The following is a 20,651-nucleotide window of genomic DNA, read 5'->3' as shown; positions in this document are numbered from 1 at the left end:
GTGGATCTGGTAGAATGAGCCTTTAAGGCAATCGGTGGATTCATTTGTTGGTTGTTATAGGCTTCCCCAATTGCCTTTTTGATCCAGTTTGCTATAGTGGATTTAGCTGCCTTCCTTCCTCTGTTCTGCCCTGTGTGCTGTATAAATAGGTTCCCATCCAATCTCCAAATACTCAGTTTGTTGAAGATAATAAAAGGACAGCTTTGCGGACATCTAGAAGGTGGAACTCTGCTTCCTTTGGATTGGAAGGATTCTGGCACAATGAGGGGAGGATGATTTCCTGGGAACGATGGAAATCTGTAACTACCTTTGGGAGAAAGGAAGGGTCCAGGCAAAGAATAATTCTATCTTCGGTCATATTCATGTAAGGTTCTCTGATAGAAAGGGCCTGTAGTTCTCCTACTCTCCGTGCTGAAGTGATGGCTACTAAGAAGGCAGTCTTATGGGAGAGAGTCTGTATTGTGCTAGAGGATAGAGGCTCAAAAGGGAGAGAGGGTTAAACTCCACTTCAGGGCCAGGGGACAAGGGTTTAGGCACTGGCTGCTCCAGGACCAGGGGAGGAGGTTTTAGGCGGTGGCCACTATAGGACCAGGGATTTGGGTACTGAACTCTCGCCACAGCGGGACCAGGGGCCTACGGACTCAGGACCCTGGCCACACCAAGACCAGGGGACCTCACAACTCACTAGCAGTACACCTTACTAAGGGGAGAGAGAGTCTTTTATACAAGATGCCTCCCAGCTATTGGTTGGGAGCCATCTTGCAGGTGTACTACTTATGCTAAATGCCTCTCAGCAACCAGCTGAGGCATTCAGCATAATGCGCGCGCTGCCCCTTTAAAAACAGAAACGCAAGCACGTACTAGACGCTGCCGGGAGCAGCAAAGCAGTCACAGGAACATAGGACAAGGAGAGCGCCAGGAACCATGCCAACGCCAGAGCGGTGAGAAAGTCTGCATCTTTGCATGGAGGGAGCAGAAGACACCATGCAAGGGCGTCGGCATCAGCATTTTTCTTATATTTCTTATTTTCACAGGGGTAACAAGAAAAAATGGAATTTCCCCTGGGCACGCATATACCCCATATGTGGTGAAAATCCACTGTTTGGGCGCACGGCAGGGCTCGGAAGGGAAGGAGCGCCATTTGACTTTTTGATTGTAAAATCTGCTTGAATAATTAGCGGACACCATGTTGCGTTTGGAGAGCCCCTGTGTGCCTAAACATTGGAGCTACCCCACAAGTGACCCCATTTTGGAAGCTAGACCCCCCAAGGAACCTATCTAGATGCATAGTGAGCACTTGGAACCCCCAGGTGCTTCACAAATTGATTCGTAAAAATGAAAAAGTGGAAAAAAAAAAATACTTTTTCATTTTTACGAATCAATTTGTGAAGCACCTAGGGGTTTCAAGTGCTCACTATGCATCTAGATAGGTGCCTTGGGGGGTCTAGTTTCCAAAATGGGGTCACCTGTGGGGGAGCTCCAATGTTTAGGCACACAGGAGCTCTCCAAACGCAACATGGTGTCCGCTAATTATTCAAGCAAATTTTACAATCAAAAAGTCAAATGGCGCTCCTTCCCTTCCGAGCCCTGCCGTGCGCCCAAACAGTGGATTTTCCCCACATATGGGGTATATGAGTGCCCAGGGGAAATTCCATTTTTTCTTGTTACCCCTGTGAAAATAAGAAAAATTGGGTCTAAAGTAACATTTTTGTGAAAAAAGTTAAATGTTCATTTTTTTCTTACACATTCCAAAAATTCCTGTGAAGCACCTGAAGGGTTAATATAGTTCTTGAATGTGGTTTTGAGCACCTTGAGGGGTGCAGTTTTTAGAATGGTGTCACTTTTGGGTATTTTCTGTCATAAAGACCTCTCAAAGTGACTTCAAATCTGATGTGGTCCCTAAAAAATTGTTTTTGTAAATTTTGCTGGAAAAATGAGAAATCACTGGTCAACTTTTAACCCTTATAGCTGCCTAACAAAAAAAAATTTTGGTTTCAAAATTGTGCTGATGTAAAGTAGACATGTGGGAAATGTTATTTATTAACTATTTTCTGTAACATATCTCTCTGATTTAAGGGCATAAAAATTCAAATTTTGAAAATTGCAATCTTTTCCAAATTTTCACCAAACTTCCGTTTTTTTCACAAATAAACGCAAGTGATATCGAAGAAATTTTACCACAATCATGAAGTACAATATGTCACGAAAAAACACTCTCAGAATCAGGGGGATCCGTTGAAGTGTTCCAGAGTAATTACCTCATAAAGTGACAGTGGTCAGAATTGTAAAAATTGGCCTGGTCATTAACGTGCAAACCACCCTCGGGGGTAAAGGGGTTAACCTTACTTTCATGTTTTGATTACAAAAAAAATGTTATATGAAATTCAGTGTTGGCAAAATTTTAGAAATTGATTCAGTGAGATATTAAACAAAATCTTACTTATCAAAGGGGGTGTACTCATTTATGCTGAGTAATGTTTATTAAATGTATTAAAACACAGTGAACATAATTACAGTTTCTTTCCCATATGACTTCTCTCATGTTTTTCAAGATATGATTTATATATAAAAGATTTCCCACATTCTGAACATGAATACGGCTTTTCTCCTGTATGAATTTTTTGATGTGCAGCAAGATATGATTTACATATAAAAGATTTCCCACATACTGAACATGAATACAGATTCTCTCCTGTGTGACTTCTCTCATGTTGCACAAGAGTTGATTTACATATAAAAGATTTCCCACATTCCAAACATGAATACGGCTTTTCTCCTGTGTGACTTCTCTGATGTCTAATAAGATTCCCTTTAATTGTGAAGGACTTCCCACATAGTGAACATGAATACGGCTTCTCTCCTGTGTGAGTTCTCTGATGGATAAGAAGTTGAGATTTATGTGTAAAGAACCTTTCACATTGTAAACATGAAAAAGGTTTTTCTCCTGTGTGAATTCTTTGATGTTTAACAAGCTCTGATTTAATTCCAAAACATTTCCCACATTCTGAACATGAAAATATTTTTTCCCCTATATGAATTCTCTCATGTGTAGCAAGGTGTGATTTATGTATAAAAGACTTCCCACATTCTGAACATGAATACAGATTCTCTCCTGTGTGACTTCTCTCATGTTGCACAAGAGTTGATTTTTGTGCAAAGCATTTCCCACATTCTGAACATGAATACAGCTTTTCTCCTGTGTGAATTCTGTGATGTTTAACAAGACCTGATTTATCTCTAAAGCATTTCCCACATTCTGAACATGAATATGGCTTCTTGCCAGTATGAATTCTCTCATGCCAACGAAGATGCCCTTTACCTGTGAAAGACTTCCCACATTCTGAACAGGAATATGGCTTTTCTCCTGTGTGAGTTCTCTGATGTGAAATAAGACTCCCTTTTACTGTGAAAGACTTCCCACATTCTGAACATGAATACGGCTTCAGTCCTGTGTGAATTCTCTGATGTCGATTAAGATTCCCTTTACCTGTGAAGCATTTCCCACATTCTGAACATGAATTCTCTCCTGTGTGAATTCTCTGATGTTTAATAAATTTTGATTTAGCTGTAAAGCATTTCCCACATTCTGAACATGAATATGGCTTTTCTCCTGTGTGAATTCTCACATGTATAAGATATTTTGATTTATATGTAAAGCATTTCCCACATTCGGGACAGGAGTATGGATTCTCTCCTTTGTGTTTTCTTTGTATTAAACAATCAGAGCTTTTAGTAAATTGCTTGTCACACTGAAATCTTGTATCCACTGTGTCACCTGGAATAGTGGTAACAATGTGAGATTGCTCAGGAGATGATTCCTCATGATCAGGAGGATTATAGGAAAGTGAAGTACTGTGAAGCCCAGGAGGTGCAGGAAGGGTGATGAGGTTGTCTCCATTAGAGTGCTCCCTGATATCTTCTTCTTTACAATTTAGTGATAAACCGTTATTCTCACAAGGATTTCCTATAAGGATGAAAGATAGATTGGATGTGATTTTTTTTTTTTTCAACACAAAAGAGATTTTTAAATGTATTTTCTGGATCTCACAGTGAAGACCCTCGTCAGTGAAAGCACCGGTAATAAGGAAGACAACTACATGCCATAACATTAACACAATGACGGGTAAAGTGAATAACACTTATAAACTGGTGACATTGGCACAAGTCAGGGGTGGCAGAGACTAGACAGCAAATAGACAGTTCTTAAGGGAACCTGTCATCAGGATTTACCCCCTTAATGTACCACCAGTGACATTTCACTCTCTCAAACTTCCTATCCTGCCCTAAGTGTAGAAAAGTGTCCACACAATTAAAAATTAGGTTTTAATATCTCAGTATCATATGCAAATGAGATTGACTAATCACAAAGGCGGCCGTACATCCAGGAGCAGTGGAGCTCTGGCCTCAGCAATGATGTCCACACTGTGGCCAAGGGCATGATAGGAAACCTTAGAAGACTGCAATATTAGAACTGGAAAAAGACTTCTCACGTCACGGTACTCCCCAAACCCGGGAAAGATTTATCAACATGTAGTAGTTATCGCCCCATTTCCTTAATAATCAGACATAAAAATGTACACGAAAATGATCTCGAAAAGACTATGCCCTCTCCTCCCAAACCGAATAAATCAGGATCAGGTGGGATTCATCCCGGGGCGGGAAGCGAGAGACAATACTATAAGGACTCTCTCATTAATAGACGATGCGGGGAGAGGGGGAAGTTCCATGTGTATCCTGTCAATTGACGTAGAAAAAGAGTTTCACAGGGTTCATTGGGAATTTATCTTTCAAGCACTGGAAAGAATTGGATTACGAGAAAACAAGTTACGTAGAATAACCGCTCGATACGCCTCTCCCACTGCACAAGTTAAAGTCAATGGATCTCTTTCGTGCCAATTTCCAATCCGGAATGGCACAAGACAAGGGTGCCCCTATCCCCTTTGCTATGGGTATTAACCATGGAATATCTTGCAACTGCTATAAGCAGCAACCCCTCGATTAGAGGAGTGAAAATTCGATCTGAAGAACATAAATTAGCTATTTGCAGACGACATCCTGTGATATATTACGTATCCCATAACTAGTATACCAAATCTGATGTCAGAATTACGTAAATTTGGTTCCTTAAGTAACTTCAAAAGGAATTCCCTCAAATCTGAGATGATGAATATATCCCTACAACCATCACTGATGGCTCAACTGTGCGCCTCCTTCCCTTAAAAGGGAGATCTGACTCGATCACTTACTTAGGAATTGAATTAACTGCCAAAACATCCCAGTTAAATGATGTCAATTTTAAGAATGCATTACATAAAACTGAGCTTGATCTGGAGAAATGGAACAAACTACAATTATCCTGGTTTGGTAGGATCAATACAATAAAAATGGATCTTCTACCGCGCCTTTTATACTTTTTTTCAAACAATCCTGTTATACCTCCCTGCTTCCTTTTTCTCCAAACTCAAGAAAGCAATTACTAGATTTATTTGGTCCCATAACCATCAACGTTTATCCTACTCTCTTTTACATAGATCCAAACAGGTTGGTGGAGTGGGTCTCCCTGACTTTTCTCTCTATAGCTACGCCTCATTAGGAATATGTATCTTAAGACATTTTCCATAATAGAACCAAGAAGAAGTGGGCTAATATGGAAAAAGACCTTTCTCGCTATGATCCATAGGCAACTTTGTCTCTATAGCGCTCATGGACCATAAACCGTGGCCCCCTCCCCTTCCTTACCAGGAATCTCACCCTTTCCATCAAACAGAGAAATATGTCTCTTCATACGTCGTCCATACCCGGTCCACTATCACCTATTTATGACAACCCTTCATTCCAGCCAGGTTTAAATAAAACAACCTTCTTCAACAAAGATTCGTACCCTATTTTATATGATTATATAAATCAATCTGCAGTGAGATCACGGCAAGACATTTTTCTGGGTAAAGAACCTCCCGCAGGCTCATGGTTCTTTTACGAACAGTTAAAAAGTTTTATTAACACACAATAGCCAAACAAACCAATATCTTTCGACCACTTAATCCCTTTGAAACCTTGTGTGTTTCAAGGAGCCCTCCAGACCACACCGCCTTCTTATTATATAAACTTTATCTAGAGGGTCAAACAGCGGTCCATAACTTCCCCTTGTTCTTCTCAAAATGGGAAAACGATCCTGGAAGAGCCCTATCGCTGGAGGATGGGTGTAAAATTCTTTTGTTAGGTGTCACAGGAGAGAAGCCATAAGATTTTATCACGATGGTATAGATGTCCATCTACCAGTCACACTATGGTCCCCATGACTCCAGATACTTGTTGGAGGTGTCTAAATGACAGAGGTTCATGCACACATACAGTACAGACCAAAAGTTTGGACACACCTTCTCATTAAAAGATTTTTCTGTATTTTCATGACTATGAAAATTGTACATTCACACTGAAGGCATCAAAACTATGAATTAACACATGTGGAATTATATACTTAACAAAAAAGTGTGAAACAACTGAAAATATGTCTTATATTCTAGGTTCTTCAAAGTAGCCACCTTTTGCTTTGATGACTGCTTTGCACACTCTTGGCATTCTCTTGATGAGCTTCAAGAGGTAGTCACCGGAAATGGTTTTCACTTCACAGGTGTGCCCTGTCAGGTTTATTAAGTGGGATTTCTTGCCTTATAAATGGGGTTGGGATCATCAGTTGTGTTGTACAGAAGTCTGGTGGATACACAGCTGATAGTCCTACTGAATAGACTGTTAGAATTTGTATTATGGCAAGAAAAAAGCAGCTAAGTAAAGAAAAACGAGTGGCCATCATTACTTTAAGAAATGAAGGTCAGTCAGTCCGAAAAATTGGGCAAACTTTGAAAGTGTCCCCAAGTGCAGTTGCAAAAACCATCATGCGCTATAAAGAAACTGGCTCACATGAGGACCGCCCCAGGAAAGGAAGACCAAGAGTCACCTCTGCTTCTGAGGATAAGTTTATCAGAGTCACCAGCCTCAGAAATCGCAGGTTAACAGCAGCTCAGATTAGAGACCAGGTCAATGCCACACAGAGTTCTAGCAGCAGACACATCTCTACAACAACTGTTAAGAGGAGACTTTGTGCAGCAGGCCTTCATGGTAAAATAGCTGCTAGGAAACCACTGCTAAGGACAGGCAACAAGCAGAAGAGACTTGTATGGGCCAAAGAACACAAGGAATGGACATTAGACCAGTGGAAATCTGTGCTTTGGTCTGAGGAGTCCAAATTTGAGATCTCTGGTTCCAACCACCGTGTCTTTGTGCGACGCAGAAAAGGTGAACAGATGGACTCTACATGCCTGGTTCCCACTGTGAAGCATGGAGGAGGAGGTGTGATGGTGTGGGGGTGCTGACACTGTTGGGGATTTATTCAAAATTGAAGGCATACTGAACCAGCATGGCTACCACAGCATCTTGCAGCGGCATGCTATTCCATCCGGTTTGCGTTTAGTTGGACCATCATTTATTTTTCAAAAGGACAATGACCCCAAACACACCTCCAGGCTGTGTAAGGGCTATTTGACCTAGAGGGAGAGTGATGGGGTGCTACGCCAGATGACCTGGCCTCCACAGTCACCAGACCTGAACCCAATCAAGATGGTTTGGGGTGAGCTGGACCGCAGAGTGAAGGCAAAAGGGCCAACAAGTGCTAAGCATCTCTGGGAACTCCTTCAAGATTGTTGGAAGACCATTTCCGGTGACTACCTCTTGAAGCTCATCAAGAGAATGCAAAGAGTGTGCAAAGCAGTCATCAAAGCAAAAGGTGGCTACTTTGAAGAACCTTGAATATAAGACATATTTTCAGTTGTTTCACACTTTTTTGTCAAGTATATAATTCCACATGTGTTAATTCATAGTTTTGAAGCCTTCAGGGTGAATGTACAATTTTCATAGTCATGAAAATACAGAAAAATCTTTAAATGAGAAGGTGTCCAAACTTTTGGTCTGTACTGTATATGTTGGTCATGTCCATCTATTAAAAGCATGTGGATGGCAGTAATTGAACTCTATAACAAACTTTCCATGCACAAGATTCAACCCTCAATGGAACTAGCCTTATTATCTCTGAGAGATATCTCAGTATCCAGATATAAGAAGGGCCTGCTCAGACTCTTCCTTACAGCTGTCAGAAATTTGATTCCCAGATATTGGAAACAGGAGAAATCACCTTCACGTTCTGAATTTATAGCTGAACTTAGTAATATCTTTAGAATGGAACAATTAATAGGTCAAATTGCTGGAGCCCCTGACAAGGTTTACAACACCTGGGCTCCTTGGATTGCATTGAGGGAAACTCCAGACCTGAACATTTGGTTAAACTGACAATACCTCACTTATCATAGGTATAAGGCACAACACTCCACCCATGAGACACCTAGTGCCATAAATCCGTTAATTAAATAAATTGCCCAGATGAGAGACCAGGAACCCAAAATCCCACCCCTCCTGCCTTCCTTTTCTACTTTTCTCAACCCTTTCTCATAACTTTTTCTATCTCTACTCTTTGTTCATCATCATAGTTTTGATGATATACCCGTATTTTTCGGACTATAAAATGCACTTTTTTCCTCCAAAATTTTGGAGGAAAGTGGGGGGTGCGTCTTATAGTCCGAATACTATCTTCCTGTATATACTGTGGCTCTGCGTGGTAGGAGGTCTGGGGGAGCAGTAGCGGGGGATCAGAGGGGCACAGGAGGCAGCAGCCGCAGCCTGCGCTGTACCCACTACTAAAGAAAATTAATATTCCCTGCTTCCTACATCCCTGGGCATGGGGAACAGGGAATATTCATTTTCCTTAATAGTCGGCACACTGTACCGCAGCGCGGCTCCTGCTGCCGCACTGTGGTCAGTGTGCCCGCTATTAAAGCTCATGAATATTTCCTACAACCCACTCCCATGGGTTGTAGTAAATATTCATGGTCTTTAATAGCGGGCACACTGGCCGCAGAGCGGCAGCAGGAGCCACGCTGCGGTACAGTGTGCGCGCTCTCACACTATGTGAGGGCGCATGGCAGGGACGCCATGCGCGCCCTGCCATGCGCGGCTTACACAGTGAGAGTGTCGGTAGCAGAGCGGGACAGCGCTGGAGGAGAGAGAAGTTGAGTATGATTGTTTATTTTTTTTTTGTGGGCAGCAGGATGGTGGCTCAAGGGGTGCCAAGCATACCAGGATGGGGGCTCAGAGGGTGCCAAGCATACCAGGCTGGGGGATCAAGGGGTGACATGCATACCAGGATGGGGGATCAAGGGGTGCCATGCATACCAGGATGGGGTCTCAAGGGGTGCCAAGCATACCAGGATGGGGAATCAAGGGGTGCCATGCATACCAGGATGGGGGAATCAAGGGGTGCCATGAATACCAGGAATGGGAATAAAGAGGTGCCAAGCATACTAGGATAGTGGCTCAAAGGGTGCCATGCATACCAGGATGGGGGCTCAAGGGGTGCCATGCATACCAGGATGGGGGCTCAAGGGGTGCCATGCATACCAGGATGGGGGCTCAAGGGGTGCCATGCATACCAGGATGGGGGCTCAAGGGGTGCCATGCATACCAGGATGGGGGCTCAAGGGGTGCCATGCATACCAGGATGGGGGCTCAAGGGGTGCCATGCATACCAGGATGGGGGCTCAAGGGGTGCCATGCATACCAGGATGGGGGCTCAAGGGGTGCCATGCATACCAGGATGGGGGAATCAAGGGATGCCATGCATACCAGGATGGGGGAATCAAGGGATGCCATGCATACCAGGATGGGGGAATCAAGGGATGCCATGCATACCAGGATGGGGGAATCAAGGGATGCCATGCATACCAGGATGGGGGAATCAAGGGATGCCATGCATACCAGGATGGGGGATCAAGGGGTGCCATGAAAACAAGGATGGGGATCAGGGAGTGCCATGCATACCAGGATGGGGGCTCAAGGGGTGCCATGCATACAAGGATGGGGATCAGGGGGTGCCATGCATACAAGGATGGGGATCAGGGGGTGCCATGCATACCAGGATGGGGGATCAAGGGGTGCCATGCATACAAGGATGGGGGATCAAGGGGTGCCATGCATACAAGGATGGGGGATCAAAGGGTGCCATGAAAACAAGGAGGGGGATCAGGGGGTGCCATGCATACCAGGATGGGGATGAGGGCCACGTATACCAAGATGGGATGGGGGCCAGATATACCAAGAAGGAGGGGCCATATATACCAGGATGGAGGATATTAACAGAATTGGGGGACATTACCCCAATGCCAGTGTCAGCAGCAGACTCCCTCCCCTATAATAGGGCATCATAACCACATTTTTTGCTTAAATATTTTTTTTCCTATTTTCCTCCTCTAAAACCTAGGCGCGTCTATGGTCCGGTGCGTATTATATTCCCAAAAATACGGTACGTGTTATCACTGATTATATTGCTCTATACTCGAATATTTCTAACTGTTTCTAATCAAAAGGTTTTATATTTGAATAAACTCATGGATCTGCGATTGTATGACTTGTTACAGTATTCTTTATATTTCCATGATACAAATTTATTGTAATACATTTTATCAATGAACTTCTGATTTACGAAAAAATTATGTTTTTTTTACCCAAAAATGTTGTTTTACCAACACATTTTTCATTTTCACAAAGAAATCATCCAGGGGTGCATGTGATCATATTGACTCCATATGCGTTTCACAAAATGTTATACCATTGAACAGTGAAGAAAAAAAATGACATTTTTACCACTATAAAGTTGTTTTAGCCCCAAATTTTACATTTTCACAAGAGGAAATGGGTAAAGATGACCACATAATTTGTTACACAATTTCTGCTGAACGTGGCGATACCCCACGTGTGGCTGTACTGTACTGCTTAGCCACATGGCGAGACTCGGGAGGGAAAGAGCTACTTGACTCTAGGAGAACAAATTTTCATAGAATAGTTTGCAGACTCCATATACAAAGCCCCTAAGTGGCAGGAGAGCATAATCCCCCCTCCACTGACTCCATTTTGGAAATTACACCCCTATGGGAATTTATCTACAGGTGAAGTGATGAATGTAACTCCATGGGTGTTTTCCAGAAACAAACAGCAATGGATGTTGCCAAGTGAAAATGCAAATATGCCATTATAGTGCCCGGTACATTGTAGCGCCCATTACATTGTAGTGCCCATACATCATGCCTAGCTCGTGTTTCTGGAGTCAAGCACCCTGTAAATTAAGTGGGCTCTCCTCTCTACAGTAATGACAAACATGTGGACGCTAACTGCGGTCTAGACACACTGTGGAGCCCAGGAGGAGGGGGGGTATTCGGATTTGGGAAAGCAGATTTTGCTGAATTTCTTTTAGTGGGAGCCACGTCACTTTTCCAGAGCCTTTGTTCTACCAGTAATGTGAACGCCCCCTATACTTCTGTTTACTGATGATGAACCTGAGTGGGGACTTTTTTTTTTGTGTGGGTTTAGTAGAAACTTTTATTGGCGGCATTTTGGATCATATTTATCCTGTGCTCTACGCTGAGCACTTACATCGGGATTTAAATCTAAGTCTACAAAATAAGTGATTCAGATGACATCCCGAGAGGAATCCATTCACTATAATGAGGCAGCAGAGTTGACCTGGACTCTGTTCAACCGTATCCTTTTCAGAAGTGCACAAAGCTGTGACGGACCGCGCTTTTATGCACGCTTAAAAAAAACGGACACTACCGGATCACAGGGCAGACAGCATCCACAATGTCTCCATCTGCCTCATTATAGGAAATCTGTCTGGGAGGTTCTGTCTGAATCACAAGCTCAATCATTTTTATGGCAGCACGGGACTTGTGTAAGAAAAATATGGAAGTAATATAAAAGCCAGTCATTATTATACCCTGGACATTATTACACACCTGTGGAAACATCTACCGTAATCTCCTCCTTCACGTCACTCACACACAGCTGATCCCAACTCGTCATCGCTTCTTCTTCTGTCTCGTCCTTCACTTTATTCTTAGTCGGATCTTCCTCCTGATATATCAGATGTAACAATCAGCACAATACAAGAAACCACCAAAATCTGTGACATCTATGACCTCGATCACAAATGTCCCCCCATATACAGATCCAGTACAGGGCTCAGCACCATCTACCCGATGACTCTCCGGGATGTTGTGATTCTCCTGTGGACAGTCCTGGGGATACAGAGGACGGGGACATCTCTCTGGTGGATTTCTTTCCATGAGTCCATCTGTAGGAAACACACAGTGATGGAACACAGTGAGATGTAAGAGTTTGGGCACCCCCGGTCAAAATTCCTGTTATTGTGAACAGTTAAGCAAGTTGAAGATGTAATGATCTCTAAAAGACCTAAAGTTGAAGATGACACATTTCATTTGTATTTAAGTCAAATAATAAATAATAATAAAAAAAAATGCAAAAGTTTAGACACCCTGCATGGTTAGTACCTAGTAGCGCCCCCCTTTTGCAAGTATCACAGCTTGTAAATGCTTTTTGTAGCCAGACAAGAGGCTTTCAGTTCTTGTGTGAGGGATTTTCATCCTTCTTCCTTGGAGAATTCTTCCAGTTCTGTGAGATTCCTGGGTCGTCTTGCATCCTCTGTTATTTTGATGTCTAGCCACAGATTTTCAATGATGTTCAGATCAGGGGACTGTGAGGGCCATTGTAAAACCTTCAGCTTGCGCCTTTTGAGGTCGTCTATTGTGGATTTTGACGTGTGTTTAGGATCATTATCCATTTGTAGAAGTCATCCTCTTTTCATCTTCAGCTTTTTTACAGATGGTGTTATGTTTGCATCAAGAATTTGTTGAAATTTCATTGAATCCATTCTTACCTCTACCCGTGAAATGTTCCCCGTGCCATTGGCTGCAACACAACCCCAAAGCATGATTGATCCTCCCCCATGCTTAATGGTTGGCGAGATGTTCTTTTCCTGAAATTCTGTGCCCTTTTTTCTCCACACATATGTTTGATCATTTTCTACTTTACCCTCATCGGTCCACAGAACTTGTTTCCATAATGCATCAGGCTTCTTTAGATGTTCTTTTGTACTTCTGACGCTGAATTTAATGGTGAGGACGCAGGAGAGGTTTTCTTCTGATGACTCTTACATGAAGCCCATATTTGTGCAGGTGTCTCTGAACAGTAGAACAATGTACCACAACTCCAGAGTCTGCTAAATCTTTGTGAAGGTCGTTTGCAGTCAAGCGGGGGTTCTGATTTGCCTCTCTAGCAATCCTACAAGCAGCTATCACTAAAATTTTGCTTGGTCTTCCAGACCTTATATTGACCTCCACTGAGCGGGGTAACTGCCATTGCTTAATTACATTTCTGAGGAAAGGGCAACTTGAAAACGCTTTGCTATCTTCTTATAGCCTTCTCCTGCTTTGCGGTCTCCACCATTTTCAGAGTGCTCAGCTGCTGCTTAGAAGAACCCATGGCTGCACTTTTTGGCACAATGTTAGAGGGGGCTGGGTTTTTATAAAGCTGGGAAATTTGCATCACCTGGTCTTTCCTAACGATGATTGTGAACAAGCCATAACCCTAAACACGCTAATAAAGGAAATGTGTCATCTTTAACTTTAGGTCTTTCAGAGATCATTTCAGTTTCAACTTGCTTAACTGTTCACAATAACAGTAATTTTTACCAGGGTTGACCGAACTTTTACATGTCACTGCAGATTGTGTCATGTGATGATGAGATGATAGGAGTAGTAGTAGGTGCCCACAGAACAGACATGACAGTCTCCCCTCCTCACCCTGCTGATCGGCCCATATTGCGGTCGCCTCTTGTGCTTCATGTATAACCTCAACCTTAATATCAATCAGATCTTCACCCTAAAAAGAACAATGTAAGATGAGCTCAGGTCCCATCACTTCATGGTCAGATGTTGTGGGGACTTCAGTGTCATCTACCTGATGATCCTCCGGGATGTTGTGATTCTCCTCCGGACAGTCCTGGGGATACAGAGGACGGGGACATCTCTCTGGTGGATTTCTCCTCTTGGATCCATCTGTGGAGACACAGAGACTGAATACATGACCTGCCGTGTATCTGTCTATATATGAGACTCGTCTCTCAGAACCAGTAATTCTATATTTATGTATCAGTGACTAAATTAGATTGTTGTGGTCCTCACCCCCGGTACAGAGGTCCCAGCACATTGTGGGCCTCAAGTATGAAGTGATAATCAGCAAGGCCAAAGCCTAAATGCTCTCTGCACTCGGAGGATGAGGACCCTGAGGAGAGGGACAGAGAAGAACCTCGTCAGTCAGATGAAGGAGCCGTACTAAGAAACACAACTTCTCCAAGTTTTCGTCTCCACCAGGGATGGAACCACAGAGGAGCTGGAGAAAGCTCCACATTTCTATCCATTGGTTTCTTCTCTTCTAATTCACTGTATGGAGATTGGGGGAAGGACGGTGACCATTTACCAGTGATTGCGTTTTGAGAGCTCATGATGTCACCATAAGGACACGGCCTCCCTCCTGGAAAGGATCCTCTGGGATCACTTTAAGAGAAAAACCTGCCATCCTCCTATTAAAAGACGAGTTACTGCATTTTTATTCTTCTTTACATAGAGAGAAATCTCCACATCCACCACGATATAAACACTAAAATAGGCAGCAAGTGCTGAAAAGTTCTGAGTTTACAAAAAAAGGCACATGTACAGCTGACGGATGAAGACACAGCGCCCGGAAGGACGGTGTTGTGGGGAGCACCCGGTACGCAGCGGTTAGTGCCTATCAATGTGTAGAAAGGACAACTAGAGAGCAGGCACCAGGGACATGGGCGCTTACTGATGTACACGGGGAGCCAAGGAGAGATTGTCTGGTCAGACTCCACAGAAAAGCTCCATAATACATATTCTTCTGAACAAACATCCCTTTAAGGGAGACTTACACTTATTATTATCACCCTTGTGCTGCCCGATGTTCCTGCAGGGCCAACACCTGCGTCATCATCCCACTTATATCGTTCTGATCAGACCCGATGAAGAGGAAGAGCGGACCACCTGACAATTTGCAGTCTGTGAGCCCTTGAGGCGAGAACACGCCGCCCCGCGCATTCTGATGTCATGTGATAAGGCTCTTTAACCCCTTCCTGATATCTGCTATTCATGCATGGAGGATGCCAGGCGCGCGTCTACGAAGAGAACTCCGATTGCTGCAGTTTAACCACTTTACTACTGCTGACACCCTGACAGTGCAATTTAAAGGGAGTCATGTAAAATAATGCTAATAACCTGAAGATATTGGGTTAATATGCAGGTTAACAGCATTTTGAACCTGCTCGGCATCCGCCCTGAGAGCCAAGGTGCGGATTCAGAAGCTGCTCACCGTATACTGAGTGGACACTGAAGCCACACCTCTATGACTGGAAGCTGAACGCTGCCGTGGGAATAAAGCTCTCAGTGCAGGTTCAAAACACTATTAACCTGCAAGTTAACCTCATGTCGAGGGCCGGCGTTAGGGCAGGGCAGACTAGGCATATGCATGGGGCCCCCATTCCCTTGGGGGTCCCCAGAGACTAAGAGACTACTGCAGGAGCCTCACTGATAATAGCATGATCAGTGAAGTTTCCGATGAAGAGACTGGTTGAGGATCTGTAGTGACATCACGATCATGTGACCATGATGTCACTACAAGCTTTGCAGTCTGAGCTTCAGGACCTTTTGTGAAGCTGTTGCACTGAAAGATGAGCGTGGAGTAAAGGACAGGAGCACTGGCCACTGAACCTCCCCCAGAGTGATAGAAGCATTCATTGGCCAGTGCTCCTGTCCTCCTGCACAGAGCCAGAGACCAGACATCTATTAAGCAGAGCTGCCAGATAAGTTCTCCTGTGTCCACCTGTGTGTTGTGCTGCTCCTGTCAGCCTCCTCCTGCTCCTGTCAGCCTCCTCCTGCTCCTGTCAGCCATCCCAGCAGAGGAGAGGGCAGGGAGAGGTCTGCTGGGACAGTGCTGCTGTGAGCAAGAGAAGCTGCAGCTCATATTGTGAAAAATCTTCATTCCCTTAAGCATAAAGCAGTGTGTGTATGTGAGGTGTGTGCGCTGTGTGTGTTTATGTGAACGTTTGTTGTCCACAAATACATCTGGTGTGTGTATCTACTGAGCATTTGTTGTGCAGCATGTGTGTGCCGTGTATGTGTGTCCCCTTTACGTGTGTATAAATGTGTGTCTTGTACATGTGTGTATAAGTGTGTATATTTATATATTTTATTGCATTATTCTAGCTTGTATATATGTTAAAAGCATATGTAGATGGTCGACTATAGACACACAGTGGCAGTATGTGACACACAGTGTGTGTGTCTCACATTTATAGATCCCGGCAGTGCAGACGAGCGTTCATAGGTGTAAACATGTCGGCAATCGTCCAACGAACGAGCAAAAAGCTGCCTAATCATCGGGTGATTGGATAGTATATAGTGGAACATAAATCATTGTTCTCAGCAGCACAGCGCCGGTGTACACTGCAGATGTCCTGCTGATAGCATGGTACGTATCAGATTGATCTGCTAGTGATCGTTCTGTGTCCATCATTCTTCCTCAGTCGGTGTAAAGAGACCGGAAACAAGAGTCGAACGACTTCAATATTGTTGATCGCGCTCGTTGAACGGCCTGAACTCAGTGCATGTGAATACAATCTAAAATGTTTGAGTGTGATGGAGCAGTATGTCAGCATTTAGGGCCACACATTAAAACTTTTGCCTAGGACCCCACTTTGCCTAAAAAGGGCCCTACCCATATCTGAAGGTTAATAGTGTTATTTTACATGACCGGTTCCCATTATGTGGTTGGGTGTCCCATTTTCCTGTCAATCAGTCACCAAATCGCAGGATACCAACAACGATTTGCCATGACTGCCGGGGGACTGCAGAAGACCCCCGTCTCTGCCGCCAAGGTTTTCCTATGAAGCCCGGTATAACTAGGATCTCAGGTTGAAGTCCCCATTATTTTTGCTTTGTCTCCAAAATGAGAACAAAAATGAACAAACATATTTGGCATTGTCACGTCAGGATTTATCCCACACCGTAAACGCCATAAGGGTATGTGCACATGATGCAGAAATGCTCAGGATTTTTTCCTGAGCGTTTCTGCATCTCTCTGGCAGGAAAAACGCATGCGGATTGTACATGCGGTTTCCTGACAGGGACATGCGGAAATGAAGCGGTCTTCACTTTCATTTCCGCATGCGGGTTGACAAGCGCTTCTCAAGCGATTTTAGCATCACTTGGAAAGTGCTTGTCAACTTCACACTATATAAATCCATGCAACCCGCATGGATTTATATAGTGTGTGAATGTCAAAAAATAAATATATACTTTACCCTCTGATGGCCCGCGCTGTCCTGCTTCGCTCGGGCACGGCTGCCGGCAGTGAAGACTTTAGGACCTTCCGACGTCAGCGTCACGTGACCCGTCACATGACTCTGACGTCAGCGAAGGTCCTTCGTCATTCAACCGCGAAGTGCGGGGAACCAAGCAGGAGCGCTGCGCGGGCCGTCAGAAGGTGAGAATATATATATTTTTTATTTTATTCTTTTTTTTTAATGGTACCTGGGTCTGGATGAGAGTCCTCTCATCCACACCCGGGTACCATCCGCACATTAGACCGCATGAAAAGCGCATCAACATATACAGTGATGCGGATTCCATGCGGTCTAATGCAAGTCAATGGCGGCAAAAGAGCAGCGTTTCCGCAAAATTAATTGACATGCTGCGGATTTTTGACCGCAGCGTTTACGCTGCGGAAAAATCCGCATCATGGGCACAGCACATGCGGATTTCAATTGGGGAACATTGCTGCCCTTCTACCATGCGTTTTTCATGCGTTTCCGCGGCGTTTACGCAACTGCAAAGACGCCGCGGAAACGCATGAAAAACGCATCGTGTGAACTCAGCCTAAGGCGGTCAAAAATCCGCAGCATGTCAATTAATTTTGCGGAAACGCTGCTCTTTTGCCGCCATTGACTTGCATTAGACCGCATGGAATCCGCATCACTGATGCGCTTTTCATGCGGTCTAATGTGCGGATGGTACCCGGGTGTGGATGAGAGGACTCTCATCCAGACCCAGGTACCATTAAAAAAAAAGAATAAAATAAAAAATATATATATTCTCACCTTCTGACGGCCCGCGCAGCGCTCCTGCTCGATTCCCCGCACTTCGCGGTTGAATGAAGAAGGACCTTCGCTGACGTCAGAGTCATGTGACGGGTCACGTGACGCTGACGTCGGAAGGTCCTAAAGTCTTCACTGCCGGCAGCCGGGACCGAGCGAAGCAGGACACCGGGGGCCATCAGAGGGTAAAGTATATATTTATTTTTGATTTTTTGACATTCACACACTATATAAATCCATGCCGGTTGCATGGATTTATATAGTGTGAAGTTGACAAGCACTTTCCAAGTGATGCTAAAATCGCTTGGGAAGCGCTTGTCAACCCGCATGCTGAAATGAAAGTGAAGACCGCTTCATTTCCGCATGTCCCTGGCAGGAAACCGCATGTACAATCCGCATGCGTTTTTTCCTGCCAGAGAGATGCAGAAACGCTCAGCAAAAAATCCTGAGCATTTCTGCATCGTGTGCACATAGCCTAAGAAATCAAAAGGTCACAGGTACCCTAAAAAGGTACAAATAACAAGGTCATTGCGCCATTCACAAAGAGAAGCCCTCACACAGCTCCGATAAAGTGATCGGTCTCAGGAAAAGTTCTGAATATTTAACCCATAAAATATATTCTAAAAAAAAAAACAACTCCACAAGTTTGTTATCGCTGTACCTGTACGGACCTGAATAAAATCACAGCGAGGTTGTTCTTACCGCCCAATAAAAGCAGAGAAACCAAACCCAAAAAATAAATGTGGAATTGCGTTGTTTGTTATTTTATTAACCGTTTCATCTCATCTGGAAGTTTCCTGTTTTTCGGAACATTATATGGTAACACACAGAATTCATTCTGCAAAAAACACCAGGCCCTGTTCTCTGTATCTGGGGAGAGGAAATTTGCATATTTTATTTCCCATGGGGCAGTGCATGCTCTATAACTCTCCATGATGTGAAGTGTCGCTCTCCTCAAAGAGAAACATTACCCCTATAGAGAGGAGTGCGCGGTGATCCGACCTTCTCCTCCAGTACGGAAAGTTCTGTGCTTCTCCGCCGGCAGAGCGAGTGGTGAATAGACGCGGGGGCCGGAGAACTGCAGGAGCCTCCATGTCAGGCTCTGGTGGGTGATTGGCTCCACCACGCTCCATCTTTATGGCAGGACTCGTGCTTCGGGGTCTGAGGGACGGTCCAGTGCCGATATTTATCCAGGACTTTGTGCTCAGTACTAGTAATGAGCGAGCGTGTTCTGTGAACTCTTTCGGCGAGCATGCTCAGGTGCTCGCCGAGTATTTACCGCGTGCTGGAGTGCTATGCTTTAGTCACGGTGTGTCCATGATTTGCAACTGTTTGACAGCTTTAATACATGTGAGGAATCCATGTTTGTCAGGCATTTACTCGAGCACGCTGTAAATACTCGGCGAGCACCCGAGCATGCTCGTAAATCTCGAGTAACGAGCATGCGCCTTCATCACTACTCAGCACTAGTGATGAGCGAATATGTTCGAAATCCGATCTCGAAAGTTAAATTCGGCACGAATGTGGCACATTCGGATTCATGATAGGAAAGGCGAGCATTTTTACTTAAATTCGGGAAAAATCGCCACAGTTTGGCAAATAAATACGGGAACTTGATTGCGGGGCAACTACAGCGTTTTTAACAGTTTGGCTAGCATAGTGCTTGTGTATGATGAACAGGGGGATGTGTTAGATGAGTGGGGGGCTGGGGAGAGCTCAGAACAGGACAGATCAGCGGTGCGCTTGTAATTCTTTTTTTTTTTCTGTAACTTTAAATGAGGAAAGACCGGCCAGCCAATCGCAGCGCAGGAAGCATCCACACTGTCCAGACACAAGGGCTTCTGCCATTGGCTGCTGAAATTACATGTCCTCTCTATATAAACAGCGGCCATGTTCCCGCAGCGCCATTTTATGCATGTCACTGCGGGTGACAGATGCTGCTGCACAGAGTGCTCCTGTTTAATGAGAGATATTAGCTAGATAGATGGACACTTGTTTGGAAGTCAGATAGTGTAGATAACTCCTGTGCTGTATACTTGTGAATTCGACCTTGCAGCACATTTTTGTTTCTTGTGCAATTATGGAGATTCAGACAGAAACAGCAGGGCCGGTGCCACAGAACAGCGTTGTGCACGGCTTGTATTGTGCTGTATGCACCAGTATCCCTTCAATCTATTTTTTTTCAATTGCTAATGTGCTAAAGCAAGCAAGCCCTTGCAGCCCAAGTTTTGATTTTGTGAGGTTGAAATTCAGCTGTATGCAGACTCAGCACAAAAAAAATTGTTTTAATTTGTTAATGTGATAGTGCAAGCTATAGTAGGCCCGTGTCATTTTTTGTGGGTGAAATTCAGCTGTATGCACAGTAAAAAAAATAGATTTTTTTTCTGTTGCTAGCCAGAGTCCAATAAATATTTTTTTCTCTTGCAAATGTGTTACATTCTGCTATAAGCCACCTAGTCCTTTAGAGGTGTTGAACTTCAGCTATATGCAGAGCTTATGCAGAGTAAAAAATATATTTTTTGCTGTT

At 44.1% G+C, this 20,651-nt stretch overlaps 1 protein-coding gene across 1 annotated transcript in view; it reads right to left on the bottom strand.

Annotated features, from left to right (window-relative positions):
- Nucleotides 1-20,651, bottom strand: part of LOC141274380 (uncharacterized) — a 60,517-nt gene that overhangs the window by 25,616 nt on the left and 14,250 nt on the right. Inside the window, exons 5-9 of the mRNA XM_073686301.1 lie at nucleotides 13,918-14,015; nucleotides 13,761-13,839; nucleotides 12,135-12,232; nucleotides 11,895-12,012; nucleotides 2,732-3,964 (exon numbers count right to left, since the gene is read on the bottom strand). Coding sequence (XP_073542402.1) covers nucleotides 2,732-3,964; nucleotides 11,895-12,012; nucleotides 12,135-12,232; nucleotides 13,761-13,839; nucleotides 13,918-14,015 — 1,626 coding nt within the window. The remainder of the gene's footprint in view (nucleotides 1-2,731; nucleotides 3,965-11,894; nucleotides 12,013-12,134; nucleotides 12,233-13,760; nucleotides 13,840-13,917; nucleotides 14,016-20,651) is intronic.

The sequence above is a fragment of the Phyllobates terribilis genome, unplaced genomic scaffold (genome assembly GCF_046119375.1).
Source record: "Phyllobates terribilis strain yellow unplaced genomic scaffold, ASM4611937v1 Scaffold_1__5_contigs__length_1240528914, whole genome shotgun sequence".
Classification (NCBI taxonomy): domain Eukaryota; kingdom Metazoa; phylum Chordata; class Amphibia; order Anura; family Dendrobatidae; genus Phyllobates; species Phyllobates terribilis.
Note: the sequence above shows the minus strand (reverse complement) of the source record. Positions and strands in the feature narration are given on the sequence as shown.